We start from the raw sequence: 23,176 nt of genomic DNA, 5'->3' as shown, positions 1-23,176 counted from the left end.
CCCACTCTCCCACCCACTCACTCACCCACCCACCCACTCACCCCCCACTCTCCCACCCACTCTTCCACTCACTCACCCACTCACTCTCCCACCCACTCACTCACCCACCCACCCACTCACCCCCCACTCACCCACCCACTCACTCTCCCACCCACTCACCCACCCCCCAACCCACCCCCCCACTCACCCACCCACTCACTCTCCCACCCACCCACCCCACCACTCTCCCACCCACTCACTCACCCACCCACCCACTCTCCCACCCCCCCACTCTCCCACTCACCCCCCCACTCTCCCACCCACCCACTCTCCCACCCACTCTCCCACCCACCCCCCCACTCTCCCACCCACCCCCCCACTCTCCCACCCACCCCCCCACTCTCCCACCCCCCCAATCTCCCACCCACCCACTCACTCTCCCACCCACCCACTCACCCCCCCAATCTCCCACCCACCCACTCACTCTCCCCACCCACCCACCCACCCCCCCACTCACCCACCCACTCACTCTCCCAACCACCCACCCACTCACTCTCCCACCCCCCCACTCTCCCACCCACCCACCCACCCACTCACTCTCCCACCCACCCACTCACCCCCCCACTCTCCCACCCACTCACTCTCCCACCCACCCACTCACCCCCCCCCACTCTCCCACCCACTCACTCACCCACCCACCCACTCACCCCCCCACTCTCCCACCCACTCTTCCACTCACTCACCCACTCACTCTCCCACCCACTCACTCACCCACCCACCCACTCACCCCCCCACTCACCCACCCACTCACTCTCCCACCCACTCACCCACCCACCCCCCCACTCCCCACCCACTCACTCTCCCACCCACCCACCCCACCACTCTCCCACCCACTCACTCACCCACCCACCCACTCTCCCACCCCCCCACTCTCCCACTCACCCCCCCACTCTCCCACCCACCCACTCTCCCACCCACTCTCCCACCCACCCCCCCCACTCTCCCACCCACCCCCCCACTCTCCCACCCACCCCCCCACTCTCCCACCCCCCCAATCTCCCACCCACCCACTCACTCTCCCACCCACCCACTCACCCCCCCAATCTCCCACCCACCCACTCACTCTCCCACCCACCCACCCACCCCCCCACTCACCCACCCACTCACTCTCCCACCCACCCACCCACTCACTCTCCCACCCCCCCACTCTCCCACCCACCCACCCACTCACTCTCCCACCCACCCACTCACCCCCCCACTCTCCCACCCACTCACTCTCCCACCCACCCACTCACCCCCCCCACTCTCCCATCCACTCACTCACCCACCCACCCACTCACCCCCCCACTCTCCCACCCACTCTTCCACTCACTCACCCACTCACTCTCCCACCCACTCACTCACCCACCCACCCACTCACCCCCCCACTCACCCACCCACTCACTCTCCCACCCACTCACCCACCCACCCACCCCCCCACTCACCCACCCACTCACTCTCCCACCCACCCACCCCACCACTCTCCCACCCACTCACTCACCCACCCACCCACTCTCCCACCCCCCCACTCTCCCACTCACCCCCCCACTCTCCCACCCACCCACTCTCCCACCCACTCTCCCACCCACCCCCCCACTCTCCCACCCACCCCCCCACTCTCCCACCCACCCCCCCACTCTCCCACCCCCCCAATCTCCCACCCACCCACTCACTCTCCCACCCACCCACTCACCCCCCCAATCTCCCACCCACCCACTCACTCTCCCACCCACCCACCCACCCCCCCACTCACCCACTCACTCTCCCACCCACCCACCCACTCACTCTCCCACCCCCCCACTCTCCCACCCACCCACTCACTCTCCCACCCACCCACTCACCCCCCCACTCTCCCACCCACTCACTCTCCCACCCACCCACTCACCCCCCCCACTCTCCCACCCACTCACTCACCCACCCACCCACTCACCCCCCCACTCTCCCACCCACTCTTCCACTCACTCACCCACTCACTCTCCCACCCACTCACTCACCCACCCACCCACTCACCCCCCCACTCACCCACCCACTCACTCTCCCACCCACTCACCCACCCACCCACCCACCCCCCCACTCACCCACCCACTCACTCTCCCACCCACCCACCCCACCACTCTCCCACCCACTCACTCACCCACCCACCCACTCTCCCACCCCCCCACTCTCCCACTCACCCCCCCACTCTCCCACCCACCCACTCTCCCACCCACTCCCCACCCACCCCCCCACTCTCCCACCCACCCCCCCACTCTCCCACCCACCCCCCCACTCTCCCACCCCCCCAATCTCCCACCCACCCACTCACTCTCCCACCCACCCACTCACCCCCCCAATCTCCCACCCACCCACTCACTCTCCCACCCACCCACCCACCCCCCACTCACCCACCCACTCACTCTCCCACCCACCCACCCACTCACTCTCCCACCCCCCCACTCTCCCACCCACCCACCCACTCACTCTCCCACCCACCCACTCACCCCCCCACTCTCCCACCCACTCACTCTCCCACCCACCCACTCACCCACTCACTAACCCACTCACCCACTCACCCACTCACCCACCCACCCACCCACTCACCCACCCACTCCCTCACCCACCCACTCACCCACCCACCCACCCACTCACCCCCCCCACTCTCCCACCCACTCACTCACCCACCCACCCACTCACCCCCCCACTCTCCCACCCACCCACTCTCCCACCCACTCTCCCACCCACTCACTCTCCCACCCACCCACTCACCCCCCCCACTCTCCCACCCACTCACTCACCCACCCACCCACTCTCCCACCCACCCACTCACTCTCCCACCCACCCACTCTCCCACCCACCCCCCCACTCTCCCACCCACCCACTCACCCCCCCCACTCTCCCACCCACTCACTCACCCACCCACCCACTCACCCCCCCACTCTCCCACCCACCCACCCACCCGTGACATGAAACGTGACAGGCGAGTTTCGCTGGCGTACGAGGGGGGAAAGCCCAAGAGGGGGCGACGATCGGGGGGGAGAGAGAGAGAGAGGGGGGGGGCGGGGCGGGGCGGGGGCAAAAGCTGAAACGCGTCGCGTGGGCAGTTCTGAGGCCGTGGCGGAGCGCCTCAGTTACACAGAACCTCGGCGGGGGCACCCGTTGGGACGGGGAAAACGAAACTGCGCTGAAGCGCCATCGGACGGGAAACGATGACCAGCAGGACCGGCGGTGGCGGCGGTGGTGGTGGTGGCGGTGGTGGTGGTGGTGGCGGTGGTGGTGGTGGTGGTGGTGGCGGTGGCGGGGGAGAGAGAAACCCGACCGCCAAAGGTCAAAATGGAAACGCCGCCAACCGAAGAAGTCGCGAAGCCGCGCCGGAGGAGTCGCGAACCCGCGGCCGAGGAAGCTGCCACGGTTGATGGAAGGTCCACGACGGGCCGGGGGATTTGTGCGGAAATATCCAGAACACCGTCAAGGCGCGGGACGGAATCGTGGCGCGGAATCGTGGCGCGGGATCGGATCGACTCCCGGGGTCCACAAATATTGCCGCGGCAAAGGGCAAACGCCCCCCGCCCCCCCGCCCCCCCCGACGGCCGAGCGCGGAAGCCCGGGTGTGGGTGTCTGTGTGTGTGTCTGTGTGTGTGTGTGTGGGTGTGTGTGTGGGTGGGTGTGTGTGTGTGGGTGTGTGTGTGTGTCTGTGTGTGTGTGTGTGGGTGGGTGTGTGTGTGTGGGTGTGTGTGTGTGGGTGTGTGTCTGTGGGTGTGTGTGTGGGTGTGTGTGTGTGGGTGTGTGTGTGTGGGTGTGTGTGTGTCTGTGTGTGTGTGGGTGTGTGTGTGGGTGTCTGTGTGTCTGCTTGATCCTGGTTAGGCGCAGCACAGCCGCACGCCGAGCAATCGCACGTGGGAAGAGGGCGATGGCGAAAAATTACCGGCAACGAACCATTCGGCCAAAGCCATAACGACGATGAACCCGGAGGAGGAGGAGGAGGATGACGACGTGGTGGTGGTGCCGCACGGAAAGGTCACGGGTCACTCGGAAATACCCGGCCATGGCAAAGCGGACGATGCGCTCCCGTGAACAAAAGTGCCAGCGAGGTTACCAATGGCCTGGTGCGCGCGTGGCAAAAGCAGCGTAGTAGTGTATACTACGCGAGGAAAACGGAGCACCACCGCGTTCGGAAACCGCCGCCCAGCGTTTACCACGAACTGAAACTAAAAAACAAAGACATTCGCGGTCGAACAATAATCGATGAGAACCGATGTTACACGTTGCCTCAGTACTTTTTTTTTCAATATTTTTACTTTCTTATTCCAAATGCAATCACGCTAAGTTGCGGCACGTAAGCGCGCCTTCTGAGGAAACATCGGCCTAACTCGGGGACAATCGATGGTTCAAGGTGGAAAAAGGCATTTAAAAAAAAATAACCCGTGGCCAATTGACCACCGATCATTTTTTTAAAAGGGCGGATGTTGTACATATAGCCCTTTTCCAAAATTGATATTAATAATATCATTTGCCGATAGATATATATTTTACATTATGAGACCTCCTTTGCCAGTAACAAGATATAGGAATAGGTTTTTACCCTTTTAACTGGCACACAAAAACTGACACCTTTATTCAAGGCATCGTGTTTTGCAATAACCACAACACAAGCAGTCAAAATGCAAACAAAAAAAGACACTGTCCTTGGACAGTGCCAATATTATTATCAGAGTTGTCTTTTTTGTTTGCATTTTGACTGCTTGTGTTGTGGTTGATGCAAACACGATGCCTTGAATAAAGGTGTTAGTTTTTTTTGTGTGCCAGTTAAAAGGGTAAAACCTATTCCTAGCTAGATATATTTTTGTAAATAAACGACAACCGCTACAACAAGCACAGCAAACAGCTCAAGGACATCGCTGGCGCGAAAACAAAAAAAAAAACCACACCGTTAAAAATGAATAAATAATAAACTTCGGGGCAAAAAGAGAGGTCACGTTTTCTGCGAATCTCCAGATGGCCAGCGGACGATTTCACAAACGAAGCTGTTTGATGGACACAGCCCTCCAGGGTCACCAAGAGGGGAGGAGGGGAAATTAAACCGAGATCAGCAGCCAGAGAGAGGGAGAGAGAGGGAGAGCCTCCCGGCCGCCTTTGTCTTCCCGCAGCACGAGAAAGCAATCTAACCCCTGGCGAGGAATTGCTTGTCGTTGCAGGTAAAGGGGGCCATCTGTGACCCACGGGGTGAAGGGATATACCTTGGGTGAGGGGGGACGGTGATGAATGGGGGGACGCAGGATGGCTCGATGGGATGACACACACACACACACACGAACGCACACACACACGAACGCACACACACACGAACGCACACACACATGAACACACACACACACGAACACAGACGAACGCAAACACAACACACGAACACACACACACACACGAACACACACACACTCACACACGAACACGAACACACGAACACACGAACACACACACACACACTCGCACATGCACACGAACACACACACACGAACACACACACACGAACACACACACACACGAACGCACACACACACACGAACACGCACACACACACGCACACACACACACGCACACACACATGAACACGAACACACACACACGCACACACACACATGAACACGAACACACACACGAACACACACACACACAAACACACGAACACACAAACACACACACACATGAACACACTCACACACACATGAACACACACACACACGAACACACACACACGAACACAAACACACACACGAACACACACGAACACACGAACACACACACACACACGAACACACACACACACGAACACACACACACGAACACACACTCACGCACACACACACGAACACGAACACACACACACACACGAACACACACACACACTCACACACACACACTCACACACGAACACACACACGAACACACACACGAACACACACACACACTCACACACACGAACACACACTCACACACACGAACACACACACATACACACAAAACACACAAGAACGCACACACACACACACTCACACACACACACGAACACACACACACACACTCACACACGAACACACACACACTCACACACGAACACACACACACACTCACACACACGAACACACACTCACACACACTCACACACACACACGAACACACACACACTCACACACACACACGAACACACACAAACACACACACACACACTCACACAAACACACACGAACGCACACACACGAACACACACACACGAACACACACACACACGAACACACACACAGACACGAACACACACACACACAGACAAAGATCCCCCATATAGCCTGTAACAGACTGTAGGGGCAAGTGCTGTTAGCGAGCAGCACCTGTGAAGGCCGGTACGGCGAGCCACGCCGTGCGGCGATGCGTCAACGAGCACGAGTTCAGAGCTGGAGCTGCAAGCCGAAGCGTCGCTCAGAGACTTTCACCTCCACGCCGGGCTCCCAGCCGCAGGGCGAACCGACGGACCAAGCTACAGCGTCCGCCTCCAGCAGGCCAAAAGTTGTGCCGGCCCATCCAGTAGCGGAGAGAACCTGGTGTCAGCGAACCAGAGAGAGAGAGAGAGAGAGCGGAGCAGCAAGTACAGCAGTGGAGAGAACCTGGTGTCAGCCAATCAGAGAGAGAGAGCGGAGCAGCTAGTACAGCAGCGGAGAGAACCTGGTGTCAGCCAATCAGAGAGAGCGAGAGCAGCTAGTACAGCAGTGGAGAGAACCTGGTGTCAGCCAATCAGAGAGCGGAGCAGCTAGTACAGCAGTGGAGAGAACCTGGTGTCAGCCAATCAGAGAGAGAGCGGAGCAGCTAGTACAGCAGTGGAGAGAACCTGGTGTCAGCGAACCAGAGAGAGAGCGGAGCAGCTAGTACAGCAGTGGAGAGAACCTGGTGTCAGCCAATCAGAGAGACAGAGAGAGATCAGCTAGTACAGCAGTGGAGAGAACCTGGTGTCAGCCAATCAGAGAGACAGAGAGCGGAGCAGCTAGTACAGCAGTGGAGAGAACCTGGTGTCAGCCAATCAGAGAGCGGAGCAGCTAGTACAGCAGTGGAGAGAACCTGGTGTCAGCCAATCAGAGAGCGGAGCAGCTAGTACAGCAGTGGAGAGAACCTGGTGTCAGCCAATCAGAGAGAGGAGCAGCGAGTACAGCAGTGGAGAGAACCTGGTGTCAGCGAATCAGAGAGCGGAGCAGCTAGTACAGCAGTGGAGAGAACCTGGTGTCAGCCAATCAGAGAGAGGAGCAGCTAGTACAGCAGCGGAGAGAACCTGCCGTCAGCCAATCAGCGATTGAGCGTTCGAACGCCTCAAAAGAGCGCGGTCATCCAGCAGCGGCAAGAGCCTGACCAGCCGTCTCCCGTGACCAAAAGCAGCTTACCCTGCCAACCCGCCAATCTGCATCAGCCCAGCTCGATCCGACCGCGTGATGAGAGGGAATGCCAAGCTGTCCGTGTGGTACACTCACACCATCACGCCCCGCTCCGCAGGGAACAAACGCATGTTCGGAACGAGGGATGCCCCCCCCAAGCAATAGGCGAAGAATTAACACGAGAAAGGCGCGCGGGTCATCACAACAACACTCGCACGTCAGCACGCGCCAGAAGGCTCACGGTAAGCGCGTCAACTGTTAGCCCATCGAGCTACGCGGACACGGTCGCTCAGAAGCGTTCGAGTCATATTCTTAGCCCCCTTTGGGTAAAGTCACGTTGAAGGGAAGCAATAAAACAATAAAAAAAAATACATATGTAAAACAAGACGGAGGTTCTTTGCAAGCCATCTGGCTACCACGAGAGGTTCGTTCACGAGGCTATCCACACATATACGAGCACAGAGACAGTTTCAACCGAGAAGATGGATTCTGGGCTTAGCAATCATTGGAAGGATTTGATCAACCATTTCGGGTCTTAATTGATTGTTCACGCTTACGGCTACCATGAGAGATTCGTTCACGAGGCTATCCACACATATACGAGCACAGAGACAGTTTCAACCGAGAAGATGGATTCTGGGCTTAGCAATCATTGGAAGGATTTGATAAACCATTTCGGGTCTTAATTGATTGTTCACGCTTCCGGCTACCATGAGAGATTCGTTCACGAGGCTATCCACACATCAAAGCACAGAGACAGTTTCAACCGAGAAGATGGATTCTGGGCTTAGCAATCATTGGAAGGATTTGATCAACCATTTCAGGTCTTAATGGATTGTTCACGCTTACGGCTACCATGAGAGATTCGTTCACGAGGCTATCCACACATATACGAGCACAGAGACAGTTTCAACCGAGAAGATGGATTCTGGGCTTAGCAATCATTGGAAGGATTTGATCAACCATTTCAGGTCTTAATTGATTGTTCACGCTTACGGCTACCATGAGAGATTCATTCACGAGGCCATCCACACATACAAGCACAGAGATAGTTCCAACCGAGAAGATGGATTCTGGGCTTAGCAATCATTGGAAGGATTTGATAAACCATTTCGGGTCTTAATTGATTGTTCACGCTTACGGCTACCATGAGAGATTCGTTCACAAGGCTATCCACACATACACAAGCACAGAGACAGTTTCAACCGAGAAGATGGATTCTGGGCTTAGCAATCATTGGAAGGATTTGATAAACCATTTCGGGTCTTAATTGATTGTTCACACTTACGGCTACCATGAGAGATTCGTTCACGAGGCTATCCACACATACAAGCACAGAGACAGTTTCAACCGAGAAGATGGATTCTGGGCTTAGTAATCATTGGAAGGATTTGATAAACCATTTCGGGTCTTAATTGATTGTTCACGCTTCCGGCTACCATGAAAGATTTGTTCACGAGGCTATCCACATATACGAGCACAGAGACAGTTTCAACCGAGAAGATGGATTCTGGGCTTAGCAATCATTGGAAGGATTTGATAAACCATTTCGGGTCTTAATTGATTGTTCACGCTTACGGCTACCACGAGAGATTTGTTCACGAGGCTATCCACACATACAAGCACAGAGACAGTTTCAACCGAGAAGATGGATTCTGGGCTTAGCAATCATTGGAAGGATTTGATAAACCATTCCGGGTCTTAATTGATTGTTCACGCTTACGGCTACCATGAGAGATTCGTTCACGAGGCTATCCACACATATACGAGCACAGAGACAGTTTCAACCGAGAAGATGGATTCTGGGCTTAGCAATCATTGGAAGGATTTGATAAACCATTTCGGGTCTTAATTGATTGTTCACGCTTACGGCTACCATAAGAGATTCGTTCACGAGGCCATCCACACATACAAGCACAGAGACAGTTTCAACCGAGAAGATAGATTCTGGGCTTAGCAATCATTGGAAGGATTTGATAAACCATTTCGGGTCTTAATTGATTGTTCACGCTTCCGGCTACCATGAGAGATTCGTTCACGAGGCCATCCACACATACAAGCACAGAGACAGTTTCAACCGAGAAGATGGATTCCGGGCTTAGCAATCATTGGAAGGATTTGATAAACCAATTCGGGTCTTAATTGATTGTTCACGCTTCCGGCTACCATAAAAAATTCATTCACGAGGCTATCCACACATACAAGCACAGAGACAATTTCAACCGAGAAGATGGATTCTGGGCTTAGCAATCATTGGAAGGATTTGATCAACCATTTCGGGTCTTAATTGATTGTTCACGCTTACGGCTACCATGAGAGATTCGTTCACGAGGCTATCCACACATACAAGCACAGAGACAGTTTCAACCGAGAAGATAGATTCTGGGCTTAGCAATCATTGGAAGGATTTTATAAACCATTTCGGGTCTTAATTGATTGTTCACGCTTACGGCTACCACGAGAGATTCGTTCACGAGGCTATCCACACATACAAGCACAGAGACAGTTTCAACCGAGAAGATGGATTCTGGGCTTAGCAATCATTGGAAGGATTTGATCAACCATTTCGGGTCTTAATTGATTGTTCACGCTTACGGCTACCATGAGAGATTCGTTCACGAGGCTATCCACACATATACGAGCACAGAGACAGTTTCAACCGAGAAGATGGATTCTGTGCTTAGCAATCATTGGAAGGATTTGATCAACCATTTCAGGTCTTAATTGATTGTTCACGCTTACGGCTACCATGAGAGATTCATTCACGAGGCTATCCACACATACAAGCACAGAGACAATTTCAACCGAGAAGATGGATTCTGGGCTTAGTAATAATTGGAAGGATTTGATAAACCATTTCGGGTCTTAATTAATTGTTCACGCTTACGGCTACCACGAGAGATTCGTTCACGAGGCTATCCACACACATACGAGCACAGAGACAGTTTCAACCGAGAAGATGGATTCTGGGCTTAGCAATCATTGGAAGGATTTGATAAACCATTTCGGGTCTTAATTGATTGTTCACGCTTACGGTCGCTTTCAAGACGGCATACATTAATTTTTCAGAACATAGATGGACTCGTCCTTCTAAACAAACTGCCAAATCGCTGCCCGTGGTGCTAATGTTTTTTTTTTTAAATAAATAAATACAAACACCGTTTAATAAATAAATACATAAATGAGGACCGCCACTTCTTTCAAATGTTTCTTGCCGTTGTGTTTTTCAGAACCTGATGACGACCGTTTGCGCTACGGTCGAAACGTCGTGACAATCTTTATTGTTTTATATATATATTTTATTGTTTCCCTCCTACGTGGCGACTTTACCGAGAGAGCCAAGAATGTGAATTCACCGCAGTCGCGAAAGCTTAAAATCGAAAGCATTCGGGTCGTCCGTTTGTTTTGTTTTTTCAATCGCACAATCCTGCGGGATGTTTCCGCGAACGAGCACGACGAATCGACCTGACGGACGCTTGTGCTTTCGGGAAGTAACAACCGTTATATCGCCCCGCCACGCGAATGCCGTTTCGTGACAATCAATCGTCCCGCCGCCCCGCTAACCCGATAAGGATTGCACGCGGTCACTAATGGGCGCAGTGCTGCCTGGGCAATTCAAGTACAGTGATCCGTAATAGAGCCTTACCGTTTTTGTTTTTCGATTTAAAGCTTCCGTGACTGCAAGGATTCATCTGCTTTGGTTCTTTCGGTAAAGTCCAAAGAAGACCTTACGGTTTTTGTTTAGAATGGCGTAAGCATGTTTCTTATACGACTGTCTCTCCCTCTCTCTCTCTCTCTCTAAATTTCGATCGAAAGTTTTCGTGACCGCAAAGGATTCATCCTCTTCGGCCCTTTCGGTAAAGCCGCCGCCGCCGCCGACGTAGAATGAGAATAACAAAATAACGAAATAACGAAGAACCGCGATAAAATCCCCACGGCGTTTCGGCCACTTCGTGAGCGGCCGTCTTCAGGTGAAAGGAGCGGAGCCGTCGGGACCGACAAGAGCTTCGACGGAACGATGTTAAGCCGCTTACGAATCTTAACATCGTTCCACTGAGGCTCTGTCGGTCCCGACGGGTCCGTTCCTTTCGCCTGAAGACGGCCGCTCGCGACGAGGCCGAAACGCCGTGGGGATTTTACCGCGTTGTTTCGTTATTTTAACCTCATTCTACGAGGTGGTGACCTTACCGAAAGAACCAAAGAAGACTCCCTCTTTCTCTCTCTCTCTCTGTGTCTCACCGAGCTCACGTTACGCGTGGCGGCGGGGGGATGAATCGCGCGATACCCAAAGTGAAACAACGCAGCCGTTGACGGCGCTGCGCTGACACCGCGATTGGGAGTTGCTTCACCTCGAGATAAAAGTTTCAGTTTGAGAAAATGAAATTGATTAACGCGGAAGCGGCTGCGCGTCTCTTTCCCGAAAGTTCACGCGTAAGAGCTGCATCCTGCGCTGAGGTCTGCATCTGGGGGCCTGACGTGAACACACTAGCACGCTCCGTAGATGTTCAAGGGGGAATAATCGCATTGCCGGGCGTCAACACGAAGTTAAACAACGAAGCCGAGTTGGATCTGGCACGCTCACAGAACTCGCATAACTGCACACGATTAATCGTCTCATCCCGATTGTATACGGACACTCGTCAAAGAGCCTGATTATCATAACGGATCGCATTAGCATAATCGCACAAGCACTCGCATACATTAATACGATTAGATCTCGAATGGGTGTAATTTATGCGCATAATTACAGCGATTAACATAATTTCGGATAATTACGCAATTTTACTAATTTCATTAAATTTTTATTATTTTCATCAAATTCTCATCAAATTTTCATAACCTACATATACAACAGTAGTGTATAGTAGGAGTGTAGTGTTTAGTAGAGTAGTGTATAGTAGTATAGTGTTTAGTAGTATAGTGTATAGTAGTGTAGTGTATAGTAGTGTAGTGTATAGTAGTATAGTGTTTAGTAGTATAGTGTATAGTAGTGTAGTGTATAGTAGTGTAGTGTATAGTAGTGTAGTGTATAGTAGTGTATAGTGTGTAGTAGTATGGTGTATAGTAGTGTAGTGTATAGTAGTGTAGTGTATAGTAGTATAGTGTTTAGTAGTATAGTGTATAGTAATGTAGTGTATAGTAGTGTAGTGTATAGTAGTGTAGTGTATAGTAGTATAGTGTTTAGTAGTATAGTGTATAGTAGTGTAGTGTATAGTAGTGTAGTGTATAGTAGTGTAGTGTATAGTAGTATAGTGTTTAGTAGTATAGTGTATAGTAGTGTAGTGTATAGTAGTGTAATGTATAGTAGTGTAGTGTATAGTGGTGTAGTGTTTAGTAGTGTAGTGTATAGTAGTGTAGTGTATAGTAGTGTAGTGTATAGAAGTGTAGTGTATAGTAGTGTAGTGTATAGTAGTGTAGTGTATAGTAGTGTAATGTATAGTAGTGTAGTGTATAGTGGTGTAGTGTTTAGTAGTGTAGTGTATAGTAGTGTAGTGTATAGTAGTGTAGTGTATAGAAGTGTAGTGTATAGTAGTGTAGTGTATAGTAGTGTAGTGTATAGTAGTGTAGCGTATAGCAGTGTAGTGTATAGTAGTGTAGTGTATAGTAGTGTAGTGTATAGTAGTGTAGTGTATAGTAGTGTAGTGTATAGTAGTTTAGTGTATAGTAGTGTATAGTAGTATAGTGTATAGTAGTATAGTGTAGTATATAGCAGTGTAGTGTATATTAGTGTAGTGTATAGTAGTGTATAGTAGTAGTGTAGTGTATAGTAGTATAGTGTATAGTAGTGTAGTGTATAGTAGTGTAGTATATAGTAGTATAGTGTATAGTAGTGTAGTGTATAGTAGTGTAGTGTATAGTAGTGTATAGTAGTAGTGTAGTGTATAGTAGTATAGTGTATAGTAGTGTAGTGTATAGTAGTAGTGTATAGTAGTAGTGTAGTGTATAGTAGTGTATAGTAGTAGTGTAGTGTATAGTAGTGTAGTGTATAGTAGTGTATAGTTGTGTAGTGTATAGTGTAGTGTATAGTAGTGTAGTGTATAGTAGTGTAGTGTATAGTAGTGTATAGTAGTAGTGTAGTGTATAGTAGTGTAGTGTATAGTAGTGTAGTGTATAGTAGTGTAGTGTATAGTAGTGTAGTGTGTATAGTAGTGTAGTGTGTATAGTAGTGTAGTATATAGTAGTGTAGTGTATAGTAGTGTAGTGTATAATAGTGTAGTGTATAGTGTAGTGTATAGTGTAGTGTATAGTAGTGTAGTGTATAGTAGTAGTATAGTGTATAGTAGTGTAGTGTATAGTAGTGTAGTGTATAGTGTAGTGTATAGTAGTGTAGTGTATAGTAGTATAGTATATAGTAGTGTAGTGTGTATAGTAGTGTATAGTGTAGTGTATAGTAGTGTAGTGTATAGTAGTGTAGTGTGTATAGTAGTGTATAGTGTATAGTAGTGTAGTGTATAATAGTGTAGTGTATAGTGTAGTGTATAGTTGTGTAGAGTATAGTGTAGTGTATAGTAGTGCAGTATATAGTAGTGTAGTGTATAGTAGTGTAGTGTATAGTAGTGTAGTGTATAGTAGTGTAGTGTATAGTAGTGTAGAATATAGTAGTGTATAGTAGTGTAGTGTATAGTAGTGTAGTGTATAGTAGTGTAGTGTATAGTAGTGTAGTGTATAGTAGTGTAGTGTATAGTAGTGTAGTGTATAGTAGTGTATAGTAGTGTAGTGTATAGTAGTGTAGTGTATAGTAGTGTAGTGTATAGTAGTGTAGTGTATAGTAGTGTAGTGTATAGTAGTGTAGTGTATAGTAGTAGTAGTGTATAGTAGTGTAGTGTATAGTAGTGTAGTGTATAGTAGTGTATAGTAGTGTAGTGTATAGTAGTGTAGTGTATAGTAGTAGTGTAGTGTATAGTAGTGTAGTGTATAGTGTAGTGTATAGTAGTAGTGTAGTGGATAGTAGTGTAGTGTATAGTAGTAGTGTATAGTAGTGTAGTGTATAGTAGTGTAGTGTATAGTAGTGTATAGTGTAGTGTATAGTAGTATAGTGTATAGTAGTGTATAGTAGTGTATAGTGTAGTGTATAGTAGTATAGTGTATAGTGTAGTGTATAGTAGAGTGTAGTGTATAGTAGTGTATAGTGTAGTGTATAGTAGTATAGTGTATAGTGTAGTGTATAGTAGAGTGTAGTGTATAGTAGTGTATAGTGTAGTGTATAGTGTAGTGTATAGTGCAGTGTATAGTAGTGTAGTGTATAGTAGTGTAGTGTATAGTAGTGTATAGTGTAGTGTATAGTAGTGTAGTGTATAGTTGTGTAGTGTATAGTGTAGTGTATAGTAGTGTAGTGTATAGTAGTGTAGTGTATAGTAGTGTAGTGTATCACTATACACCACTACTATACACTACATCTACAGAGACACATAGACCCATAGAGATACACCCAGTGGCCGGCTGCTCCAACCGGGGTCCCACCCCCAATTCCCCGCAGCGCTTCTAGGCAAGCCGCGTAGGGCCCGTAGGAGGCCTAGTTCGGAAGATTTTTTTAAAGTCAAATTTAAAAAAAAACGGAAAAACCGGACGGGCGTGGCTCCAGGGTACGCGCTTAGTCGTTTTTAAAGTAGCGGGTGGCTTAATTTTATTTAAAATGTTGTGAGGAGAGTTGTGGTTTTGGGGGTCACGTGGGTTATCAGAGCGCGTTCACTCACATGGCAGAGCGCTGTCAGACCCTGCTGGTTGTTGGTGATGACGTCTTGAACATTAACATAATTTAAATCATTAACATAATTTATTCCAGGATGCATCGCAGTGATCACGATACTGACGTGAAAATTAACATAATTTATTCCGGGCAGGGGGGGGTGGTGTCGCGAATAGGGCGTTGATGTGACCCACGCTCTGATGACGTCAGTTGTTCGTGCGTGATGACGTCATGTTGGTTGTGCGTCATGACGTAAGGGGAAGTCTCTTCCTGATCGGTGGATGAGCGGCAGAGACATCAACACCACCAACAACATCACCACGTGACATCAACAACATCAACACGTGACATCAACAACATCACCACGTGACATCAACAACACGACCAACATCACCACGTGACATCAACAACACCACCACGTGACATCATCAACACCACCAACAACATCACCACGCGACATCAACAACATCACCACGTGACATCAACAACATCACCACGTGACATCAACAACATCACCACGTGACATCAACAACACCACCAACATCACCACGTGACATCAACAACATCACCACGTGACATCATCAACACCACCAACAACATCACCACGTGACATCAACAACATCACCACGTGACATCAACAACATCACCACGTGACATCAACAACATCACCACGTGACATCAACAACTCCACCAACATCAACACGTGACATCAACAACATCACCACGTGACATCAACAACATCACCACGTGACATCATCAACACCACCAACAACATCAACACGTAACATCAACAACATCACCACGTGACATCAACAACATCACCACGTGACATCAACAACACCACCAACATCACCACGTGACATCAACAACATCACCACGTGACATCAACAACATCAACACGTGACATCAACAACATCAACACGTGACATCAACAACACCACCAACATCACCACGTGACATCAACAACATCACCACGTGACATCAACAACATCAACACGTGACATCAACAACATCACTACGTGACATCAACAACATCAACACGTGACATCAACAACATCACCACGTGACATCAACAACATCACCACATGACATCAACAACACGACCAACATCACCACGTGACATCAACAACATCAACACGTGACATCAACAACATCACTACGTGACATCAACAACATCAACACGTGACATCAACAACATCACCACGTGACATCAACAACACCACCAACAACATCACCACGTGACATCAACAACATCACCACGTGACATCAACAACACCACCACGTGACATCAACAACACGACCAACATCACCACGTGACATCAACAACATCAACACGTGACATCAAAAACATCAACACGTGACATCAACAACACCACCACGTGACATCAACAACATCAACACGTGACATCAACAACACGACCAACATCACCACGTGACATCAACAACATCAACACGTGACATCAAAAACATCAACACGTGACATCAACAACACCACCACGTGACATCAACAACACCACCACGTGACATCAACTACCATCACCACGTGACATCAACAACACCACCACGTGACATCAACAACACCAACACGTGACATAAACAACAACACCACGTGACATCAACAACACCACCACGTGACATCAACAACATCACCACGTGACACCAACAACATCAACACGTGACATCAACAACATCACCACGTGACACCAACAACATCAACACGTGACATCAACAACACCACCACGTGACATCAACAACATCACCACGTGACATCAACAACACCACCACGTGACATCAACAACATCAACACGTGACATCAACAACATCAACACGTGACATCAACAACACCACCACGTGACATCAACAACATCACCACGTGACATCAACAACATCAACACGTGACATCAACAATATCACCACGTGACATCAACAACATCAACACGTGACATCAACAACATCAACACGTGACATCAACAACACCACCAACATCACCACGTGACATCAACCACCATCACCACGTGACATCAAAAACATCAACACGTGACATCAACAACACCACCACGTGACATCAACAACACCACCACGTGACATCAACCACCATCACCACGTGACATCAACCACCATCACCACGTGACATCAACAACATCAACACGTGACATCAACAACATCACCACGTGACATCAACAACATCACCACGTGACATCAACAACATCAACACGTGACATCAACAACATCACCACGTGACATCAACCACCATCACCACGTGACATCAACAACACCACCACGTGACAACACCACCACGTGACATCAACAACATCACCACGTGACATCAACAACACCACCACGTGACATCAACAACACCACCACGTGACATCAACAACACCAACACGTGACATCAACAACATCACCACGTGACACCAACAACATCAACACGTGACATCAACAACATCAACACGTGACATCAACAACATCACCACGTGACATCAACAACATCACCACGTGACATCAATATCAACACCATCACCACCACCACCATCAAACCACCATCACCACCACCACCATCACCACCACCATCATGTAACATCACCATCACCCCCATCATCACCACCATCACCCCCACCACCACCTGAACCACCACCTCAACGTAACACCACCACCACAACCACCTCAACGTAACACAACCACCACCTCAACGAACCACCACCACAACGTAACACAACCACCACCACTTCAACGTAACACCACCACAACCACCACCTCAACGTAACACAACCACCACCACTTCAACGTAACACCACCACCACAACCACCTCAACGTAACACCACCACCACAACGTAACACCACCACCTCAACGTAACACCACCACCACAACCACCACCACCTCAACGTAACACCACCACCACAACGTAACACCACCACCACAACGTAACACCACCACCACAACGTAACACCACCACCAACTCAACGTAACACCACCACCACAACGTAACACCACCACCACAACGTAACACCACCACCTCAACGTAACACCACAACCACCACCACCTCAACGTAACACCACCACCACAACGTAACACCACCACCACAACATAACACCACCACCACAACCACCACCACCTCAACGTAACACCACCACCACCACAACCCCCACCACCACCGCCACCTCAACGTAACACCACCACTACCACCACTACCACCACCCCCACCATCACCACCACCACCACCACCCCCACCACCACCACCACCACCTCCACCACCCCCACCACCACCACCACCCCCACCACCACCCCCACCACCACCACCACCCCCACCACCACCCCCACCACCACCACCACCCCCACCACCACCACCACCACCCCCACCACCACCACCACCTCCACCACCACCACCACCCCCACCACCACCACCACCACCACCACCTCCACCACCCCCACCACCACCACCCCCACCACCACCACCACCCCCACCCCCACCACCCCCACCACCACCACCACCCCCACCACCACCACCACCCCCACCACCACCACCACCACCACCACCCCCACCACTACCACCACCACCACCACCCCCACCACCACCACCACCACCACCACCACCCCCACCACCACCACCACCACCACCACCCCCACCACCACCACCACCACCATCACCACCACCACCACCACCACCCCCACCACCACCACCACCCCCACCACTACCACCACCACCACCACCACCACCCCCCCCACCACCACCACCACCACCCCCCCCACCACCACCACCACCACCCCCACCACCCCCACCACCACCACCACCCCCACCACCACCACCACCACCCCCACCACCACCACCACCCCCACCACCACCACCACCACCCCCACCACCACCACCACCACCACCCCCACCCCCACCACCACCACCCCCACCACCCCCACCCCCACCACCCCCACCACCCCCACCACTACCACCACCACCACCTCCACCACCGCCATGGACCCCCGCCCATGCTGCCCCGCGTCTCCGCCGGCCTCGCCCGGCCTGGCGCCCGCCGCTCCCCGCAAGCTGCGCAGGAAACGCCGGCAGCTCGACGCCCTCGTCGGCATCGGCGTCGGCATCGGCCGTGACGACGAGGAGGCCGGCGCCGGCGCCGGTGGCGGCCGCCGTCACCACCGCCACCACCGCCGCCACCGCCGCTCCACCTCGTCGCTGGCGAGGTGCAGGGCCCGCGGGGGTCACGAGCTGCTGCTGAGGAGCGGGGACAGCCAGGACAGCCGGGACAGCCGGGACAGCCGGGACAGCGGCAGCAGCAGCAGCAGCAGCGGCGGTGGTGGTTGTGGTGGTGGTGGTGGTGGCGGTGGGAAGAGGAGGGGTGGTGGAGAGTGGAGAGGATTCGTGAAGAGGTTACGGAGCAAGTACGTCGTGGTGGTGGTGACGGTGGTGGTGACGGTGGTGGTGGTGGTGACGGTGGTGGTAGTGGTGGTGGTGGTGACGATGGTGGTGGTGATGGTGGTGGTGGTGGTGGTGACGGTGGTGGTGGTGGTGATGACGGTGGTGGTGGTGACGGTGGTGGTGGTGACGGTGGTGGTGGTGGTGATGACGGTGGTGGTGGTGGTGACGGTGGTGGTGGCGGTGGTGGTGATGGTGGTGGTGGTGGTGGCGGTGGTGGTGGTGATGGTGGTGGTGGTGATGGTGGTGGTGGTGACGGTGGTGGTGGCGGTGGTGGTGATGGTGGTGGTGGTGGTGGCGGTGGTGGTGGTGATGGTGGCAGTGGTGATGGTGGTGACGATGGTGGTGGTGATGGTGGTGGTGGTGGCGGCGGTGGTGACGGTGGAGGAGGAGGTGACGATGGTGGAACAGGAAGTGGTGGAGGGGTGGACGATCCTCCGCTCGGGGCGGGAGACCGCCAGGCAACGGGGAGAGTGGCTCTCCTTCTGAACAAAAGAATGAAGGGGGCGTGGGAGCGTTGGCGGTGAGGTGTGGGAAGCTGTAAGCCCCAGGCTACTTTGGGCTCGCCTTCCCATCAACCGGAGGCGAGGAATGGTGGTCGTGGTTGCTTATGCCCCCACCGAAGATGAACATCCGTGGAGGGATGCAGGCAAAGCCGATGAGTCAGATGCCTTCTATGACCTCCTGTCACAGGTGCTGGCTAAAGTGGCCCCTCGGGATAGAGTCATCATGTTGGGTGACTTCAATGCACCGAGTTTGGTCATGATGCTGGCACCTGGTCTGGAGTGATTGGAGGGCATGGGCCAGATCAGCTCAATAACAACAGTAGGAGGCTGCTAGATTTGTGTGCGGCCCATGGGCTTGTAATTACCAACACGCTGTTCCGGCATCGGCGCATCCACACAACATCATGGATGCGTGCCGGGTCCAAGCAAGAACATCTGCTGGACTACATAGTGACGGACCAGCGGATGCGAGCCCCATGTCCTTGACACCAGGACCTACCGTGGAGCTGATCTGGTCTGGAGTGATTGGAGGGCATCAGCACAATAACAACGGGAGGAGGCTGCTAGATTTTGTCTCTCTCTCTCTGTGTGTGCGTGCATCCAGGACGCTCTGCTGCTGCTGCTGTTCCCGCGCTCCCTGGCTCCTGCTCCTGGCTCTGGCCGGGTTTTGCGGACTCGCTTGGCTCAGCTGGCTCATCACGGCGCTCCGAGCGGACCTGGAGCACGCCCAGGGACAGATACGGAGCCGTACGTGGGGGAGCATCGCTGGCTAGAGAGATGTTGACTACCTCGCCTGTCTCTGTGTCTGTGTGTGTGTCTCTCTCCCCGTGTCTGTCTCCCCCCGTGTCTGTCTCTCCCGGTGTCTGTCTCTCTCCCCGTGTCTCTCTCTCCCCGTGTCTCTCTCTCTCCCTGTGTCTCTGTCTCCCCGTGTCTCTCTCTCTCCCCGTGTTTCTCTTCCCGTGTCTCTCTCTCTCCCCGTGTCTCTCTCTCTCCCTGTGTCTCTCTCTCCCCGTGTATCTCTCTCTCTCCCCGTGTCTCTCTCTCCGTGTCTGTCTCTCACCGTGTCTCTCTCCCCGTGTCTCTATCTCTCCCCGTGTCTCTCTCTCTCTCCATGTCTCTCTCCCCGTCTCTCTCTCCCCGTGTCTCTCTCCCCGTGTCTCTCTCCCCGTCTCTCTCTCTCCCCGTGTCTCTCTTCCCGTGTCTCTCTCCCCGTGTCTGTCTCTCCCCGTGTCTCTCTCCCCGTGTCTCTCTCCCCGTGTCTCTCTCTCCCCGTGTCTCTCTCTCCCCGTGTCTCTCTCCCCATGTCTCTCTCTCTCCCCGTGTCTCTCTCTCCCCGTGTCTCTCTCCCCATGTCTCTCTCTCTCCCCGTGTCTCTCTCTCCCCGTGTCTCTCTCCCCATGTCTCTCTCTCTCCCCGTGTCTCTCTCTCCCCATGTCTCCCTCCCCGTGTCTCTCTCTCTTCCCGTGTCTCCCTCCCCGTGTCTCTCTCTTCCCGTGTCTCTCTTCCCGTTTCTCTCTCTCCCTGTGTGTCTCTCTCTCTCTCTCCCCGTGTCTCCCCCCCCCCCCCCCGTGTCTCTCTCTCTCTCCCGTGTCTCCCCGTGACTCCCCGTGTCTCCGTCTGTGTGTCCCAGTAGTAGAGGCCAATCAAGCCGCTGCCGCGGCTTCCTCACCGGGCGAGCTGTCCTCCCTCACCGCGGACGTGACGGCACTTAAACAGGAGGTACGGACATTGGGCGTTCGACACGGCGAGACACGCGGAGTGGTGAGTGACCTTACACACGCTCACCACTACGCACTCGCCACCACACATAATAAAAATAACAATAACAGCAGGATAAAATCCTCACGACGTTTCGGCCACAACGCAAGTAGCCTTCCTCAGGTGAGGGAACAGGACTGTTGGGAAGACAGCGCTGGAGGGAACCCTGCCAAGCATGGACAGCGTCTTTTAAGCTGTGTGGGAGGAACAGAGCGCCTTGACAAAGGAGTTTACATATCAATTAGCACGATGTTGGTGCGAGGGATGAGCACCACGCAGAGCGGCGAGCTTTGTTCAGACGGGACGAGTCCATCTACGTTCGGAACGGAGGAGGGGGGGAGAGGAGTTTACATATCAACAGTAGATTGGCATGTAACTGGGTGATTGGCATGATGTTGGTGCGAGGGATTAGTACCACGGAGAGCGGCGAGCTTTGTTCAGACTGGACGAGTCCATCTACGTTCCGAACGGGGGAGAGGAGTTTGCATACCGACAGTAGATTGGCATGCAACTGGGGGACTGGCACGATGTTGGTTGCGAGGGATTATCACCACGGAGAGCGGCGAGCTTTGTTCAGACTGGACGAGTCCATCTATTGTCTTATATATATTTTATTATTTTATTGTTTCCCTTCAACGTGACTTTACCGAAAGAGCTAAGAATATGAGTCCATCTACGTTCGGAACGGAGGAGGGGCGGGAGAGGAGTTTGCATATCGACGGTAGATTGGCATGTAACTGGGGGACTGGCACGATGACCACGCAGAGCGGCGAGCTTTGTTCAGACTGGACGAGTCCATCTACGTTCGGAACGGAGGAGGGGGATAGAGGCGTTTACATATAAATTAGCATGCAACTGGGGGACTGGCATGATGTTGGTGCGAGGGATTAGCACCACGCAGAGCGGCGAGCTATGTTCGTTATGACAACGCTTTAAACTATACCACTAGACATTACAATAGTATACCTTCCAATATAAACTACATTGTGTAATATCGTTATCCGTAGACAGACCCCACCTTTGAATTATGCAATGCGTTACTATACACTGCCCTATACTTTTAGACTGTGAATTATTAGATTTGTAGTATTACGCTACGTATTATTCTGCTAACCCTACTGTCTACCACACTACTGTATATTCACTATACAAATACGGTACTATATATATTGCCTTGTGAATTATTTTAAACATTACACTGTTATACTATGTCTTATTATACAACATGCTATAAACCATATCATACACCGTGGTGTGAGAGGTAGTAAGAGGCAGTGCCTGAGAATGGACTGCGGTCTGAAAGTCACCGCAGAATAACAATCAATCAAGAACCGAAATGGTTTATAACGTCTTTCCAATGATTACTAAGCCAGAATCCATCTTCTCGGTTGAAATT

The 23,176-nt window shown here is 51.9% G+C and overlaps 2 protein-coding genes across 2 annotated transcripts in view; one reads left to right on the top strand and one right to left on the bottom strand.

Annotated features, from left to right (window-relative positions):
• TMEM69 (transmembrane protein 69) overlaps positions 1-15,172 on the bottom strand; it is a 42,644-nt gene extending 27,472 nt beyond the window's left edge. Inside the window, exons 1-2 of the mRNA XM_076063543.1 lie at positions 15,101-15,172; positions 6,378-6,584 (exon numbers count right to left, since the gene is read on the bottom strand). The gene's annotated coding sequence lies outside the window, so the exon portion shown is untranslated. The remainder of the gene's footprint in view (positions 1-6,377; positions 6,585-15,100) is intronic.
• Positions 15,173-19,024: 3,852 nt separating this feature from the next.
• LOC142922717 (uncharacterized) overlaps positions 19,025-23,176 on the top strand; it is a gene marked incomplete at its 3' end in the record, with an annotated part of 4,966 nt that continues 814 nt past the window's right edge. Inside the window, exons 1-3 of the mRNA XM_076063545.1 lie at positions 19,025-19,482; positions 20,627-20,769; positions 21,653-21,783. Of these exons, the coding sequence (XP_075919660.1) occupies positions 19,061-19,482; positions 20,627-20,769; positions 21,653-21,783 (696 nt within the window). The remainder of the gene's footprint in view (positions 19,483-20,626; positions 20,770-21,652; positions 21,784-23,176) is intronic.

The sequence above is a fragment of the Petromyzon marinus genome, unplaced genomic scaffold, assembly GCF_048934315.1.
Source record: "Petromyzon marinus isolate PM22_M1 ecotype Great Lakes invasive population unplaced genomic scaffold, UKy_Petmar_22M1.pri1.0 PM_Scaffold_148, whole genome shotgun sequence".
In the NCBI taxonomy this organism is placed as follows: Eukaryota; Metazoa; Chordata; class Hyperoartia; order Petromyzontiformes; family Petromyzontidae; genus Petromyzon; species Petromyzon marinus.
This window is presented reverse-complemented; position numbering and strand designations above follow the sequence as displayed.